The sequence below is a fragment of the Cucurbita pepo genome, chromosome LG09, assembly GCF_002806865.2.
Source record: "Cucurbita pepo subsp. pepo cultivar mu-cu-16 chromosome LG09, ASM280686v2, whole genome shotgun sequence".
Classification (NCBI taxonomy): Eukaryota; Viridiplantae; Streptophyta; class Magnoliopsida; order Cucurbitales; family Cucurbitaceae; genus Cucurbita; species Cucurbita pepo.
In genome coordinates this window covers 1,323,356-1,340,448 of record NC_036646.1, presented here as the reverse complement: position 1 = coordinate 1,340,448, position 17,093 = coordinate 1,323,356, and the positions used below count along the sequence as shown (strand labels likewise).

The following is a 17,093-nucleotide window of genomic DNA, read 5'->3' as shown; positions in this document are numbered from 1 at the left end:
TGAAATAAGACATGAGACCTCCCTAGAACAAATATATGGATTGAAATAGGACATGGGGCCTCTCTAGAATGAATATGTGGATTGAAATAGGACACGGGATCTCCCTAGAACGAATATATAGAAGCAAGAGGTTGTAAAATCAAGAGGAAGCTCAGGTTTTTTTAATCTTTTTCACACTTATCGAGTAGGAGTAACACAAAAAAAAAAAGGCATTTGGATTAAATTTGATCTCCATTGATCATAGTGTTCTAGAACATTTAGCCCTACTGATAAGGAATCACTCAAGATATAGTAAAATTTGAATTACTTTGTTGATCATGTTAGGTTATGTAGCCTGCTTGAATTACTTTGGGAGGTTCTAGTCACGTGTAAAACTATATTTGGTAAATGACATATAAAGTAAAATGTCATAAATAGTAAATTGCTATGTATAGTAAAAAACTATATCGGTAAAACTATATATATGGTAGATAGTTATATATAGTAAAAAGCTATATCTGGTAAAGTTATATATGGTAGATAATTATATATAGTATATGGTTATATTGGGTAAATCTATATATAATAAGCTAAACCATATATATATCCATCTAGACAGAGATTTGAAAATGTATTCTCTGTATTCTTACCCTACGTACTTGGAGTCATCAATATAAATCCTTTAGCCAGAGTTCTCCTTGCATTTTCTTTATCCTGTTCTTTGTATTCATCTAGATTGAGTGTGTGCATTGTTGTGCGATCGTAACAACTAGTATCAGAGCTAGGCGGAAGTCACCACGATCTGTGAAGATAAAAAGTTCAAAGATTGGAATTGAGAAGTTCGATGGATCCGATTTCGATTTCTGAAAAATACAGATTGAAGATTATCTGTATCAGAAAGGTCTTCACAAACCCCTGTTGGGGGTGATGCCGGATACCATGACCACGCTATCCAGAAACGTGGCGTTTAACATCATCAAGAAGAAGACAACGTCAGATTTGATGAAGGTGTTGTCGAATATGTACGAAAACCGTTGGCTATGAACAAGGTGTATTTGATGCGAAGATTGTTCAATCTACAGATGTCTGAAGGTGGATCTGTTGTTGATCATATAAACGGATTCAATATGATCATAAGTCAACTGAGTTCGGTGGAAATTAATTTTGAGGATGAAATTAAAACGTTGATTTTGATGTCATCTTTACCCAAGTCGTGGGATACTATTGTTGCCGCAATCAGTAGTTTTCGAGGATATGATAAACTCAAGTTTGATGAAATTTGAGATGTAGTTCTCAGCGAAAGTATTCACAAACGAGAAATTGAAAATTCATCTGGTAGTGCTCTTAGTGTTGACCAATGAGGAAGAAGTAAACCGAAGGACCCAAACAAAGGGCGATCAAAATCAAGGAATCGAGAAAAATCTTCAAATAGACCAAACGTAATGTGTTGGAATTTTGGAGGAAAAGGTCACTTTCGAACAGATTGTACAAGATCAAAGAGAAAGCAGAATCACAAATCTGGAGATGATGATTCTATAAATTCAGCAGAAGACATTGGGAATGCTCTAATCCTTAGCGTGGACAGTTCGATTGAATCCTGGATTTTGCATTCAGGTGCATCTTTTCATTTGTCTCCAAATAAAGAGTTGTTTTGAAATTTCAAGTCTGAAAATTTCGAGAAGGTGTCTTGCCGACAACAAAGATTTGGAGATTAAATGAAAAGGAGATGTCTACATAAAAACTTCGGTAGGAAATCAGTGGACATTAAAGAATGTCAGATATATTCCTGGCCTCAAGAAGAACTTGATCTTTATTGGTCCGTTTGACAGCACAGGTTATGCAACAAAGTTAGGGAAGAGTTCGGGGAAGATTATGAAGGGTGCTACGGTGGTAGCACGTGGCTCAAAGTCTGGAACCTTATACACCACTGCAGGGTGTATGAACATAGCTGCTGTTGCTGAGAGTGCTTCAAATTCAAGTCTATGGCACAATAGACTTGAACATATGAGCGTGAAAGGAATGAAGAGGCTAGCTGCGAAAGGAGTTTTAGAAGGTATGAAATTTGTTGATGTGGGTCGTTGTGAGAACTACGTTATGAGCAAGCAGAAACGAGTTAGCTTCACAAGGACTGCCAGAGAATTGAAAAAAGTGCGGTTGGAAATGGAACCAGATGTGGAGCAAGGTTCGAAGACAACGAAGCAAGTGGGAGTTGAGCTTGAATTGTAGGAAAACTCACATGGTGATGTTGTAGCAGATACTCATGAAACTCTTGAGACTATTGCTGAGGAATCAGAGGTGGAGCAAGGTTCCAAGACCACGAAGCAAGTGGGAGTTGAGCTTGAGTTGCAGGGAAACTCATCTAGTGATGTTGTTTCAGATACTCATGAAACTCCTGAAACTACTGCTGAGGAACTAGATGTGGAGCAAGGTTCCAAGACAACGAAGCAAGTGGGAGTTGAGGTTGAGTTGCGGAGAAAATCACCTAGTGATCTTATAGCAGATACTCAACAAACTCCTGAGGTTGTTGCAGAGGAACCAGCAGTAAAACAAGTAACACCTGAACCAGTGTTGAGAAGATCATCCAGTAATATCAGAGTACCAGATATGTATGTACCTGCATTACACTATCTGTTGCTGATGAAAGGGAGAACCAGAGCCCTTTAATGAGGCCCTACAGTTGGAGGATACAACTAAGTGGGAGCAAGCCATGGATGATGGAACGTCTATGCTTCAAAAATGCGTTGTACTGAGGCTGAGTACGTGGCAATAGCTGAAGCTGGAAAGAAAACGATATGAATGACTGACTATCTGGAAGAATTGGGCAAGAAGCAGCACGAAGAGATTCTTTATAGAGATAGTCAGTGTGTCATATAGTTAGTGAGGAACTCGGTCTATCATTTAAAGACAAAACACAGAAGACGATACCATTTCACTTGCAGGTTAGTGAAAGATGGTGATGTGTTTGGAGAAGATAGAGGGTGCAAAAAATCTAGCAAACATGTTGACAAAATGTGTTGATATTGGAATATTGAGGTTGTGCAAAGCCTCAATTGGTATGGTGCCATGAAGATGCTCATGGTCGTTTGAGAATGAAATTCTTGGTTGACTAGATCAGTCTACAAGTGGGAGAATTGTTAGGTTATGAAGCCTGCTGCTGCTTATTTATAGCTTAGTCAACGGTAGTAAAACTATATTTGGTAAAGGAGTAAAATGTCATATGTATAGTAAAAAGCTCTAGTAAAGTCAGATAGTTATATATAGTAGATGGTTATATCGGGTAAATCTATATATAGTAAGCTAAACCATATATATATCCCGTGAGGCAGAGCTTTGAAAATATACTTTCTGTATTCTCTATATTCTCTTCTACTATACGTACTTGGAATCATCAATATAAATCCTTTAGCTAGAGTTCTCCTTGCATTTTCTCTATTCGGTTCCTTGTGTTCATCTATATCGAGTGTGTGTGTTGTTGTGCGATCCTAACAGATCAAATATCTCAAGTCAAGAATACTTGATTGAGATTTGAATCTCTCCACAAGCAAGGTTAATAATGTCAAGCTTGAATGATTCTAAACATTCAATTTAAACGACATGGAATTACAAGAAACTTAGCCGTTGGCTAAACAAAAACTTAGTAATTGTGTATTCTTTAGAATTATAATTAACCATCAATGTAAATATAATTTTAAAGTAAATAAAAGTCTTAAAATACATTAATAAAATATTATAACTCTAAATTATCATCCCTATCTAATTTGTAATCATCCGAGAATAAATGAAATTCTACCCATAGTAGACTTTGTTGTATAAACAAAGCTTGATTCTTCTTAACGTGACATTAATATTATATGATTGAGATGTCTTGGTTCATATCACGTTCAGAAACTGGATGGAGAATGAGCTGAACTCCGTGTTGGGGATTAATGGTAAGAAATTGAATAGGGGAGTGAGCGTAGGAAGGTGAAAGGGTGAAGGAAAATCGTTGTAGAATCATGGATAATGCTATTTTGGCTTCGTTCAATGCAAAGTTCATCCCGACGCAGCTTCTAGGCCCCAACCCGAACGGTAGATACGCACCCGAGTTCGTTTCGGTGGCTTTCCCGACCCCTTCTGCAAATCTTTCTGGTTTGAAAACGTCTGCATCTTCTCCCCATAACTCGGTGTTGTGTTGGACTGCAACCGTCGGTATCGTCACCCGAATTCGACTCGGAAGCACCAAGTTCCCCAATCTGGTTTCCTTCTGCACTTGGCGTGATATTGTCATTGCTGGAGGATACAGCCTCAGGCATTCGTTGATGATCATACTCATCTGCATAGGAAAACAAAATAAAACAAAAAACCAGAAAAAGTACCTACTTTAGTCGAGAATTGTAACAGCCAAAGCCCACCGCTAGCAGATATTATCTGCTTTAGCTCGTTATCTATCATTGTCAGCCTTATGGCTTTAAAACGCGTCTTTTAGGGAGAGGTTTTCACACCCTTACAAGGAATGTTTCGTTCTCCTCTCCAACCAATGTGAGATCTCACAATCTACATCCCATAGGGGCCAGCATCCTCGCTGGCACACCGCTCGGTGTCTGGCTCTGATACAATTTGTAACAACCCAATCCCACCACTAGCAGATATTGTCCGCCTTGGCCCGTTACGTATCCCCGTCAGTCTCACTGTTTTAAAACATGTCTTCTAGGGAGAGGTTTCTACACCCTTATAAGGAATGTTTTGTTCTTTTCTCTAACCGATGTGAGATCTCACAATCCACCTCTCTTGGGGGCCCAACGTTTTCACTACGCTCGGTGTCTAGTTCTGATACCATTTGTAACAAGCTAAACCTACCACTAGTTGATATCATAATGGCCCGTTACGTATCACTGTTAGCCTTATGGTTTTAAAACACGTCTTTTAGGGAGAGGTTTCCACACCCTTACAAGGAATGTTTCGTTCTCCTCTCCAACCGACATGGGATCTCTCGAGAGCACACTTTTGTGGAGTGATGTTAATGTTCTTACCGTTCTTAATTTGGGGAGGCTTTCCATGGTTGGATTCTTATCACCAAGAACATTGAAGACTTCCTTTCTTGCTTCCTCTTGCCATTCCTTATGCAACGCCAACAGAAACATAGTCCAAGCCAGCAACGCATTGGTGGTCTCATGCCCAGCAAAGTAAAACGTCTTACACTCATCCACAATATCATCCACAGACAACCTCTGTGCCTTCTCAGGCTCGTTCTTGGCCTTCACCAGCAATCCCAAGAAGTCATTCCCATACCCTTCTGCTTCCCCATTCATCAACTTCTCTTCTCTTGTCCTTATGATCTCTATGAAGCATTCTCTCATTCTCTTTTCGAGTCGCTCTCCTTCAACGTCGTCTTTCGATTTGAATATCTTACTGCATCCCGACAATCAAATATATCGTTAGCAGTTGGAAAGTCGATGTCGTGTTGACCTGAAACAACGTGACGGTGATTAAGTACCTGATTATCGGGAGACGAACTTTATATCCATTCCTAACTGATAGCTCGCAGACTCTCTGCAGCATTTGGAAGAAACTCCTTCCTTGTTCATAACTGCTTCCAAAAGCTGTATGGGAAATGACATCCAGTGTGTAAACCTTAAAATGCTCGAAAACGTCGAGCTCTTTGTCTACATGATGCTTCCATTCTTCAACCATTGCCTCTGCACACTCGATCATCGATGGGATCATGTTCTGCAAGTTAACACATAAACCAATTGTGGCTTTCTATCTCAGAACTTCTGGATCAAGTGGATGAAAATCTAGCCAAAATTTTGAACTGTAACGGTGAGAGCCTACATTGGGGAGGAGAACGAAACATTCTTTATAAGGGTGTGGAAACTTCTTACTAGCAGATGCATTTTCTGGAAAGGAAAGCCTATAGAGGACAATATTTGCTAGCGGTGGCCTTGGGCCATTACAAATGATATCAGACACCAAGTGATGTATTAGCGAGGAGGCTGAGCTCCGAAGGGGGTGGACACGAGGTGGTGAGCTAATGAGGAGGCGGACATGAAGCGGTGTGCTAGTGAGGAGGCTGAGCCCTGAAGGGGGTGGACACGAAGCGGTGTGTCAATGAGGAGGCTGAGCCTCGAAGGGGGTAAACATGAGGCGGTGTGTTAGCAAGGACGTTGGGCCCTTGAAGGGAGTGGACACGAGCCAGTGTGCTAACGAGGAGGCTAAGCCCTGAATGGGGGTGGACACGAGGAGGTGTGCTAATGAGGAGGCTGAGCTCCGAAGGGGAGGGAACATGAGGCAGTGTGTCAACGAGGAGGTTGAGCCCCAAAGGATGTGAACACGAGGAGGTGTGCCAGCAAAGACGCTAGGTCCTAAAGGGGGGTGGACACGAGGTGGTGTGCCAGCGAGGAGGTCGAGCCCCGAAGGAGGGTGGACACGAGACGGTATGCTAACGAGGAGGCTGAGCACCGAAGGGGTGGACACAAGGCGGTGTGCTAGCAAGGACGCTAGGTCCCAAAGGGAGTGGATTGAGAGTCCCACATCGATTGTTTTAGGGAATGCGAAAACAACAAGTTTGGACTATAATAATTCATGGGTGAGTATCAAATTCAAGACTTGAAGCTTACTTACCTTGAGATTGTCACCATGGAAAGCAAAATGAGCAAGTTTTCGTGACTTGACCCATCGTTCACCCTGGGCAGTGACAAGTCCATTTCCAAAAATTCTATGAACATGGCCTTGGAGTTTGGCCTTGGGGAAGTTCTTCTGTCGATCATTGAGCACCTCCTTGATCATCTCAGGCTCTGTAATGACCAGATGAGCATCTGTTCCAAACCACTGAACAAAGTTCCTCCCTGTTTCCTCAACTTTATCAGTACTCAAAATCACTCTCAAACATGTTTAAAACCGAAGAAAACCAAGGTTCAATACCATAATCGTTGAGCCACGAGTGCGTATGAGGATGAACCCGAGGGAGAATCCGATGCGAAAGGTCGATGGGGGAGGCCATGGCAATCATTCTTTTGGAGTACATCTCTCTGGTGTTGCCTTGGATGAAGTGGTAAGAAGGCCCCTGAATCCCTTGCGACCTCATGAACCGTTGGATCTTGATCGGAGTCCACCATAGCTTGTCAAGAAGCTTGAAGATCCCAAGAACAACACTTGCAATTAAGAACACAGAGATGGTATTGCTCATAACATCCTCCATTGTTGCGTTTCTTTGAGTTGCTAGCTCTGTTTTGTGCTCCTTAAAACAGCGTAGCCTTTCCGTGCAGCAATTGTTTACTAATAATTACAAATATATAGTTTCATATTAATTATTGATGATAAAAGAAAAATCATAACTTGGGAATCAAGCGGTTGATTGTTGACTTATTTATGAATAGGACAAATAATTGAAACGTCATTGCCCAAATCACTCCAATTTTAAAAACAATAATGTTTGAAAAACGAGGTGGGTATGCTTTATTTTTAAAGATTTAGTTTCGGGATACAGAATCCTCGTCGTAGAACAGAACATAGTCCATTTAATCCATTTAGAACGAAGATAATTTTTTTTTTTTTTTTTTTTTTTTTTTNAGCTAAACAGAGCCAGAGACAAACCATAAAGAAAAGATTACACGGTGAAAACTTTGGAGACTAGAAAATTAAGAAAACACAAAATATAAAAAATAAGTAAATATCTAAACTTTTATTTTTAAAATATTGTGATATTTTTATTTCTAAAATATCAAAATATCCTTATTATAAAATATCTAAATATTTAAATTTGTATTCCGAGTTTATTTAGAAATATATAGATATTTTTAGTAAATTTATAAAAAAAAATAGAAATTTAAAAATGATAGGCTCGTACAACATATATTTACGTTAAATATTATTGAATTTATTAATATATTTCTCTTTTTTAAATAAAAGTTATATTAAAAAATAAAACTATGCATTAAAAATTTATTTGAAATTAATTTTTTTAAAAAAATTTATTTAACCAGATGTCCACTAAAATAAACAAGAAGTTTCACGAGCCAATATATGATTGAAATAGGCACGAAACCTCCCTAGAATGAATATATGGATTGAAATAGGACATGAGACCTCCCTAGAACGAATATACAGATTGAAATAAGACACGAGACCTCTCTAGAACAAATATATGGATTAAAATAGGACATGGGACCTCTCTAGAACAAATATATGGATTGAAATAAGACACGGGTTCTAGTTTTAGAACGAATATATGGATTGAAATAGGACACAGGATCTCCCTAGAACGAATATATGGAAGCAAGAGGTTGTAAAATCAAGAGAAAGCTCGGGTTTCTTAATCTTTTCCACACTTGTCAAGTAGGAGTAACACAAAAAAAAGTGGGATTTGGATTAAATTTGATTTCCATTATGTTAGAATGGATATTGTTCACTCTGAGCATGAGGTCTCATGGCTTTGTTTTAGGCTTCCCCAAAAGGCCTCACCCCAACCAATGGGGTTAGTATTCGTCACACTTATAAACCCACGACCATTCCCTAAATTAGCCGATGTAGGACTTCCATCATCCAACACCTCCCCTCGAACAAAGTGCGCCTCCCCTTAATCGAGGCTCGACTCCTTTGGAGTCTTAGTCATTTTGACTGCCTTCAAGGAGGCTTGGCTCATTTTCTTTTGGAGTTCTTTGTTCGATATTTGAGGATTTACCAATCTATTGACACGACTAAGTTTAGGGCATGGCTCTGATGATACCATGTTAGACGAACACGACTCTCCACAATGGTATGATATTATCCACTTTGAGTATAAGCTCTCATGTCTTTGCTTTGGGCTTCCGAAAAGGCCTCACCCCAATGGAGTTAGTATTCATCACTTATAAACTCATGATCATTTCTTAAATTAGTGGACGTGGGACTTCCATCATCCAACACATTCATCATAGTTTCAGCAATAGATTCGTATTCTCACAAACCGTGTTATTCAATCTTTAATTTCCAGTGATTTTTATGTTGTTCTACGTCAGGCTTTGTGATCTGATACCGAATGGAGAATGAGGTGCAGCCCTTGCTGGGGGCAAATGGTGAGGAACTGAGCAGGCATGTGAGCGTAGGCCGGCGAGAGCGCCAAGGAGTACTTCTGTAGAATCATGGACATAGCGATCTTAGCTTCGTTCATTGCAAAGCTCATTCCTACGCAGCTTCGAGGGCCCAATCCAAATGGCAGATACCCAGCTGAGTTCCTCTCTATGGCTTTCCCCACCCCTTCACCAAATCTTTCTGGCTTGAATTCATGTGCATCTTCTCCCCAAAACGCTTTGTCGTGATGAACCGCAATGGTTGGGACGGTGACCTGAAGCGTGGCTGGAAGACGGAGCCTCCCCAGCCTTACCTCTTTCTCCACCTGCCGTGACACCGTCATTGCCGGTGGATATAGCCTCAGGCATTCGTTGATGATCATCGTCATCTGTAAAAATCAACACCCAATATATTGTTGAGGATTGTTGGAAATGAGTTCTAGATCATGGGTTTATAAGTAAGGAATACATCTACATTGGACACTGTGATGATATGCCCAAAGTGGACACTGTCGTACCGTTGTGAAAGTTCTTAATTCCTAATATGGTACCAGAGCCATGTCCTTAACTTAGTCATGTCAATAGAATCCTGAAGTATAGTCAAAAGTGACTCAAGTGTCGAACAAATGGTATACTTTGTTCGAGAGCTCCAGAGAAATGAGTCAAGTCTTGATTAAGGGAAGGCTGTTCGAGGCTACACAGACCTCAGGGGAGGCTCTATGGTGTACTTTGTTCGAGGGGAGGATGGTTGGGAGTGAGTCTCGTATCAGCTAATTATAGGGTTGTCATGGATTTATAAATATGAAATTTATCTTTATTGGTATGAGACCTTTCGGAGAAACAAAAAACAAAGTCACTGGAGCTTATGCTCAAAATAGACAATATCATGTTATTGTGAAGGTTCGTGATTCCTATCATAAATTGTTAGAAACTTGAGAACGATTCTTACCGTTCTTAGTTTTGGAAGGCCTTCTGCTGACGGGTTCTTGGCTCCGAAGATCTCGAGCACTTCGTTTCTAGCTTCGTCTTGCCATTCTTGGTGCATGGCTAGCAGAAACATAGTCCAAGCTATCAAAACGTTGGTGGTTTCATGGCCAGCAAAGTAGAAGGTCTTGCATTCGGCCACAATAACATCAGCAGAAATCCTCAGGGAGTTTTCAGGGTCGTTTTTAGCCTTCACCAACAATCCCAGAAAGTCATTCCCATACCCTTCTGCTTCACCATTCATGAACTTCTCTTCTCTACTCTTTATGATTTCCATGAACCATTCTTCCATTCTCTTTTCAAGCCTCTCCCCTTCAACGTCGTCTTTCGATTTAAAAATTTTGCTGCACGTAATTCAAAACTCATGTTGAGATCGAAAGTATCATACTGTAAGATATGTTAGAAGAGGAGTTCTACATCGACTAATTCAGGGTGTATCATTGGTTTATAAGTAAGGAATACATCTCCAGTGATACAAGGTCTTTTGGAGAAATCAAAAGAAAAACCATGAGAACTTACGCTCAAAGTAGACAATATCATACCATTGTGGAGGGTCGTGATTTTTGACATGATATCAGAGTCATGCCCTTAACTTAGTCATGTCAATAGAATGCTCAAATGTCGAACAAAGAAGTTGTGAGCCTTCGAGTCAAAAGTGACTCAAGTGTCGAACAAAGGGTGTACTTTGTTCGAGGGCTCTAGAGAAAGAGTCAAGCCTCGACTAAGGGGAGGCTATTCGAGGGCTCCATAGGTCTCAGGAGAGGAGTTCTACATCGGCTAAACCAAAAGCAAAGCCACGAGAGCTTATGCTCAAAGTGGACAATATCATACCACTGTGGAAGGTCGTGATTTTTAACAAGATACCTGATTACGGGTACCCTAATTTTGTACTCGTTTCGGATTGATAGGTCGGAGAGCTCTTGCAACATCTGAAAAACATTCTTTCCTTGTTCATAAGAACTCCCAAAAGCCGTATGAGAAATGACATCCAAAGTGTAGACTTTCAATTCCTTCAACACATCGAGTTCTCTGCCTTCAAAAAGCTTCCACCTTTCAATCATGGTCGCAGCACACTCGATCATAGCTGGGATCATGTTCTACACCAACCCCAATTCATGAGCATATATTTACAAAGTTTTGGAATTCAACAAAGCAGGAACTCACCTTGAGGCTGTCTCCATGAAACGCATAGTTGGCTATCTTCCTTGATTTGGCCCATCGTTCTCCCTCGGACGTGACAAGCCCATTGCCAAAGATTCTGAGCAAGTGATCATCCAGCTTGGCTTTTGGGTAATTCTTTTGACGATCATGGAATACCTCCTTGATCATCTCTGGGTCTGTAATGATCAGCTGAGCTTCCATGCCATACCACTGAAGGAATGTCTTGCCTGTTTCATAACCACAAATTTATTAAAATATCATCACTAGCCCAATAAGATCTAGGGAGAAGAACGAAACACCCTTAAAAACCTTGAGGGTAAGTTCGAAAGGGAAAGCTCAAAGATGATAATATCGGTTAGTAGTGGGTCCGGGCTGTTATAAAGGATATCAAAGTTAGACACCGAGCGATGTGCCAGCGAAGAGGCCCTTCCCTGAAGGGGGGTAGACACGAGCCAGTGTACCAATAAAGACGCTGGGCCTTGGAGTGGATTTGGTAGGGGTCTCACATCGATTGGAGAAAGGAACAAATGCCAGCAAGGACGCTGGGCCCCGAAGGGGGTGGATTATGAGATCCTGGATTTGGTAGGGGCCCTACATCGATTGGAGAAAGAAACGAGTGTCAGTGAAGACGCTGGGCTCTGAAGGGGTGGATTGTGAGATCCCACAACGGTTGGGGAGGAGAACGAAACACCTTTGTAAGAGTGTGGAAATCTTTACCTAACATTTTAAAACTTTGAGAGGAAGCTCAAAGAGGACAATATTTACTAACGGTCGACCTGGGCCGTAGAGTTTCTACAAAGTGTCTTGTAATCTCTTTTGATTGCGAGTGTTTGCTACAGAAAGTTATGTTCAACAAAATTGAGAAACGACATAGTATGAGTTTGGTACCGTAACGATTGAGCCAGGAGTATACGTAGGGTAGAACTCTAGGGAGAATATTATGGGAGAGGTCCATGGGCGTGGCCATGGCGTGCATCCTTTTGGCGTACATTTCTGCCATGTTGCCCTGGATGAAGTTGTAAGAAGGGCCTTCAATCCCTTGCGCTCTCATCATCCTTTGGATCCTCATGGGTTTCCACCATAATTTCGCCACCACCTTGATGATGCCGCCACAAACAACGCACCCAAGTACAAAGCTTGGAATAATGTATCCGCTCACACTCTCCATTGATCTCTCTCTCCTTTTTTTAGTTCATTGCTTGTGTCAATCCATAGCCTTTGCCATCACTATTTATACTTCTTTTTCGGAAATATTTAAGCCGGTGTATTGTCTTTTGCTTATAGTTATATAACGTTACTTTCAATCATTCTTTCAACCAAGCTTTAAAATTCTCTTTCGAAAAATTTCTTTGCCCCCGTTTTCTAAATCCTTCTCAAAACAGGGCTAGAGATTTGAGCATATGTTGTTCGGCCGTAGGCAGTCCAAATCCAAGTTGGCTTGACTCAGTGTTTGGAGTGATTGTTGCACAATCACAAAAGCTTAGGTTGGATTACGAGCTTATTTACATTGGGTTGAGTTCAAATAAATGAAAATTTCATGGATTAGATTGAGCCGTGAGTTCTCATATACCCTAAATAACCTGAGCAACCCACCTATAAAATTTTTATAGTTGAGTTAGGTGGGATTCATTATTTAGTAACTGTTGTTTGAGTTGAAAATATTACGACCGGAACAAGTCAATTGAGTCTAAAAAAATATTTAAACCCGACCCAACTCAATCCACGAACACCTTATCGATCTGGTTCACATACTTCATTGAAATCATCACTTTTTTTTTATAATTAATCTTTTGTTTTATTAATCTTTATTAGAAATTTGGAAGGCTGAGATTTCAATGTGATGATCCCATAATTTCCTTTTATTTTTTTTCTTTTGGGGTTTTTATTATTATATTTATGAAATTTATACGTTTAATATTGAAAAAAGAAATTGGAGTGATACAATTTTGGACATATGTATTTATTTTATTCTACCGTGGGTGAATTGTGAGATTCCACCGTGGTTGGAGATGGACATAGGCTCCCAAGGGGACTGAATTGTGAGGACGCTGGGGCCCGATGAGAGTGAATTGTGAGATCCCACATCTATTAGAGAGTGACGTTGGACCTATATACAGTGCGAGGATATTGGACCCTAACGTGGGTGAATTGTGAGATTTCACAGTGGGTGCATTGTGAGATTTCACGGTGGTTGGAGATGGACATAAGCTCCCAAGGGGACTGGATTGTAAGGACGCTGGGCCCGATGGGAGTAAATTGTGAGATCCCACATCTGTTAGAGAGTGACGTTGGACCTATATATAATCTTCTTTTGCAAATCATGCTTAAAAAATTTCAATTTGTACGGTGAGTTGGGTCGGGAATGTGTACGGTGGATAAATATTTAATTGGAAAATATAGTGTGGAAAAATAAATTAAAATAGTATATAATATTGGAAATGACAAAACCACCCCCATTTCATTTTCCACTTCACCAAATATATTTAATTAAAAAATATGGTGTGGAAAAATGAAACAAAATAGTATATAATATTGGAAATGACAAACCATTTTCTAATATTTAATAATTAAAAATATAAAAAGAATAAACGAATAATAAAAGAAAAAAAAAAGCTCCTACTGCTTTTCCACATAATTGGTCGAATTCAGAACCTATTTTTTCTCCATCACCTTTTCAACTTCTCACGAAGCGTCACCATTGATTCCGTCACACTGCTTCATCACTCCCCATGTAAACGTCCAATAACATCTCGCCACGTCCCCAATATCCACAGCTTCAACGACACCGACCGGTCTATTTAAACCCCATCTCTACTAATTAAGTTGTAATAGAAACCGAAATGAGCGGCGAACCGGAGAACGGAGGATCAAAGGCAGCGAAGATAGTCGGGGCGGTGGTGGGGTTCGCCACTTTCATTGGGTGCGTGGCGAGCGTGTTGTCCGCCGGAGCTGAACCCATGGGCGACCCAAAGATGATGAAGGCTCCGGGAAGACGGGGGCAGATGATCGAGAGGGGTAAGTTTGAGGAGAACCCCTCTGGGTACTTCAGAGACCTGCGCAATAAATAAATATATGAACCAACTTTCTAGAATTCTCCAAATACTTAAATAATTATGAATGGCCGTGTTAATTTCTGTTGTTTGTTTTGACGGCCCACTGTTAGTAGATGTTGTTTGTCCTGTTTTGATTTATTATGGGTCATGCCCACCGTTAGTAAATGTTGTTTGTCCTGTTTTGACCTGTTATGGGTTATGCCTACGGTTAGTAGATGTTGTTTGTCCTGTTTTTACTTGTTATGGGTCATGCCCATTGTTAGTAGATGTTGTTTGTCCATTGTTACCAAATATTGTTTGTTTTGACTTGTTGTGTATCTCATCTTAAAACTTAAGACTATGTTGTCTGCTTTTGTATGTTACATATCATTGTCAGCCTCATGATTTTTAAATGCATCTATCATGATATTGCTTTGCTATTAGACGAACATGAGTCTTCACAATAATATGATATTGATACTCTGAGTATAAGCTCCCATGGTTTTGCTTTCCCAAAAGGTCTCATACAAATTGAGTAACCATGGAGAGAATATTGTTTGTTTATAAATCTATGATGATTCCGGCTAACGTTGGACTTTTATCATTTAACCGCCCCAAATAAAACAAGAAAATTAAATTTCATCCACTAAAATTTTAAAACTTAATAAAATTTACTCAAATTTCTAAAAAATATATTTAAGGGAAAATAGAAAAATCAAAATAGTCAAAGTTTGGTCAAGCCATTCATAAACAATTCCCCAACCAATCCACGAGAGACACGTGTCGTTACATTATTTACATTACATTTCACAAGAGATTTTCAAGCCAAAAGCCAGAAATCCTTTTGGCGTTTTGTTGTGATCAAATAACCGCCCAATTTCTTGCTCTTCCTTCTCACTGCAATCGCCATGCAGCTCGCATTCTGAATACAATACTCCACCGTGCCGCCGCCGCCGTCTCCACCGCCACCCCATCGGTGGCCGGCCCAGACCATCAGGAGCCGCCATGTCGTCGGCCGTTTCTTCTTCTGCCCCAAAACCAGCAACGATGCCCCTTGCTTTCTTGCTTCTTCCACAATCACTGGCCCTTTCTCCTTCCCTTCCACCACTGCTACTTCAATTTCCACCTAAAAATACAAAGTTTTTCAAAACCCATCTCTTAAATCCTGTTTAATTCCACCCCATTTGCTCAAATTTTGTTCTTTTTTTACCTCCGGTCGCTTCAATTGACATAGATTTCTCATCGAATGAACTAGTTCATACGTTCTTGGTGCTGTCTCCTTAGATCCTTCTCCTGCAACAAAGAATCTATTAAGAACCACGAATCTCTACAATTGTATGATATTGTCTACTTTGAGCATAAAGTCTCAGTTTTGCTTCCTGCCCAATAGAGGTGTGTTCCTTACTTATAAACTCATTTCCTTAAATTAATTAGCCAACGTGGGATTCCTTCCTAATAATCCTCAACAATCCTCCCCTCGAACAAAGTACACTATCGAACCTCCCCTGAAGCCTATGGAGTCCTCAAACAACCTCTTCTCTATAGAACCTCCCCTACGGCCTATGAGACCCTCGAACAGCCTCCCCTCCATAGAACCTCCCCTAAGGTTTATGAGGCCCTCGAACAGACTCCCCTCTATAGAACCTCCCCCTGAAGCTTATGGAGCCCTCGAGCAGCCTCCCCTTTATAGAACCTCTCCTGAGGCCTATGGAGCCCTCAAACAGCCTCCCCCTCCATAGAACCTCCCCTGAGGTCTATGGAGCCCTCGAACAACCTCCCCTTAATCATAGCTTGAGGGCATGACTCTGATATCATGTTAGGAACCACGAATCCCCACAATGATGTGATATTGTCCACTTTGAGCATAAGCTCTCATGACTTGATTTTTCAAAAAGTCTCGTACCAATAGAGATGTATTTCTTACGACCATTCCTTTAATTAGCCAACGTGGGACTTCCTCCCAAGAATCCACAACAGAATCGTTACCGAAAACTGAAAAAATCAAATGATTATCGGACGAAATAACCAAAGTTTTAAGGGTTTGGTGGAAAATTTGGACCTTTTTTTGAAGGTTTGGTGAGATGGAGAAGAACAATCATATCTTGATTCTGAACCGTATTTGAGAGCGCCCATTGAAGAGCTCCTTCAGCTTCAATGGTGGAATCAACCACAATCATTATCTTCCTTCCAATTCCCAACGCCGGCTTACCTCCGCCATTACTCTCATCAAACTCCCCGCCCTTCCTCTCCCCTGTTTTCACAGAAACAGAGTCCGGTTTGGACTGAATTGGCACACGAACATGAGACCGGATCCGGTTCAGGCAAAAACTCGGCAGCTTTCCGCCGGTTTTCCCCATTTCAGAAGATGGGTCAGCTTCAAAAACACCTGTAAGAAGGAAGAACAGAAGAAGAATGTGGGGACTTGTTTGCTGTTTGGTTTGGTTCGGTTTGGTTTTTATTTTGAAGCTCTTTTGTTCTTGCTTTTGGGAATGTGGGGAGTTATTAACGAACGTGCTGGTCATGAAACAGTAGGCCACCACCACCATCTTCAATTTGATACTCTTCTGCCATAGCCAGCTGTGTTCTTCAGCCTCTCATAATTTGACATTTTAATTACAATTAATTCTTTAATTTTCAGGGAAAATAAAATTAAAATTATTGGAGATTTTAGAAAAGAGAGAGCAAGCTGTCATTTGGATTAAATTATTAGAACTTTTCTTAGTGTAATTAAGAAGCAAGTGATGAGTTATGATTGTGATATTACTTAATTTGGAGTTGATTAAAAGCTTAATTGAATTATGATTAAGTTGCACAAATATTCATTTAACCGAACGATCTTGAAATGGTCCGGGAATTTACATTAAAAATCGAGAGTTGGGTTAGTGACCTAAACGACCCGAATAAAGTTCGT

The 17,093-nt window shown here is 40.4% G+C and overlaps 3 protein-coding genes across 3 annotated transcripts; all 3 read right to left on the bottom strand.

Moving 5' to 3' along the window:
• Positions 1 to 3,750: 3,750 nt before the first annotated feature.
• On the bottom strand, positions 3,751 to 7,205 carry LOC111801700 (cytochrome P450 CYP749A22-like). Its single transcript, XM_023685805.1, has 5 exons — positions 6,880 to 7,205; positions 6,580 to 6,803; positions 5,453 to 5,685; positions 4,989 to 5,367; positions 3,751 to 4,291 (listed from the first exon to the last, which is right to left on the bottom strand). Exons 1-5 carry the CDS (start codon positions 7,154 to 7,156, stop codon positions 3,827 to 3,829), a joined length of 1,578 nt encoding a protein of 525 aa, XP_023541573.1. The 5' UTR covers positions 7,157 to 7,205; the 3' UTR covers positions 3,751 to 3,826.
• Positions 7,206 to 8,950: 1,745 nt separating this feature from the next.
• Positions 8,951 to 12,318, bottom strand: LOC111802752 (cytochrome P450 CYP749A22-like). Its single transcript, XM_023687239.1, has 5 exons — positions 12,039 to 12,318; positions 11,154 to 11,377; positions 10,854 to 11,086; positions 9,955 to 10,333; positions 8,951 to 9,394 (listed from the first exon to the last, which is right to left on the bottom strand). Exons 1-5 carry the CDS (start codon positions 12,316 to 12,318, stop codon positions 8,951 to 8,953), a joined length of 1,560 nt encoding a protein of 519 aa, XP_023543007.1.
• Positions 12,319 to 14,903: 2,585 nt separating this feature from the next.
• On the bottom strand, positions 14,904 to 16,759 carry LOC111802335. Its single transcript, XM_023686661.1, has 3 exons — positions 16,242 to 16,759; positions 15,393 to 15,475; positions 14,904 to 15,308 (listed from the first exon to the last, which is right to left on the bottom strand). Exons 1-3 carry the CDS (start codon positions 16,726 to 16,728, stop codon positions 15,003 to 15,005), a joined length of 876 nt encoding a protein of 291 aa, XP_023542429.1. The 5' UTR covers positions 16,729 to 16,759; the 3' UTR covers positions 14,904 to 15,002.
• Between the last annotated feature and the right edge of the window lie 334 nt (positions 16,760 to 17,093).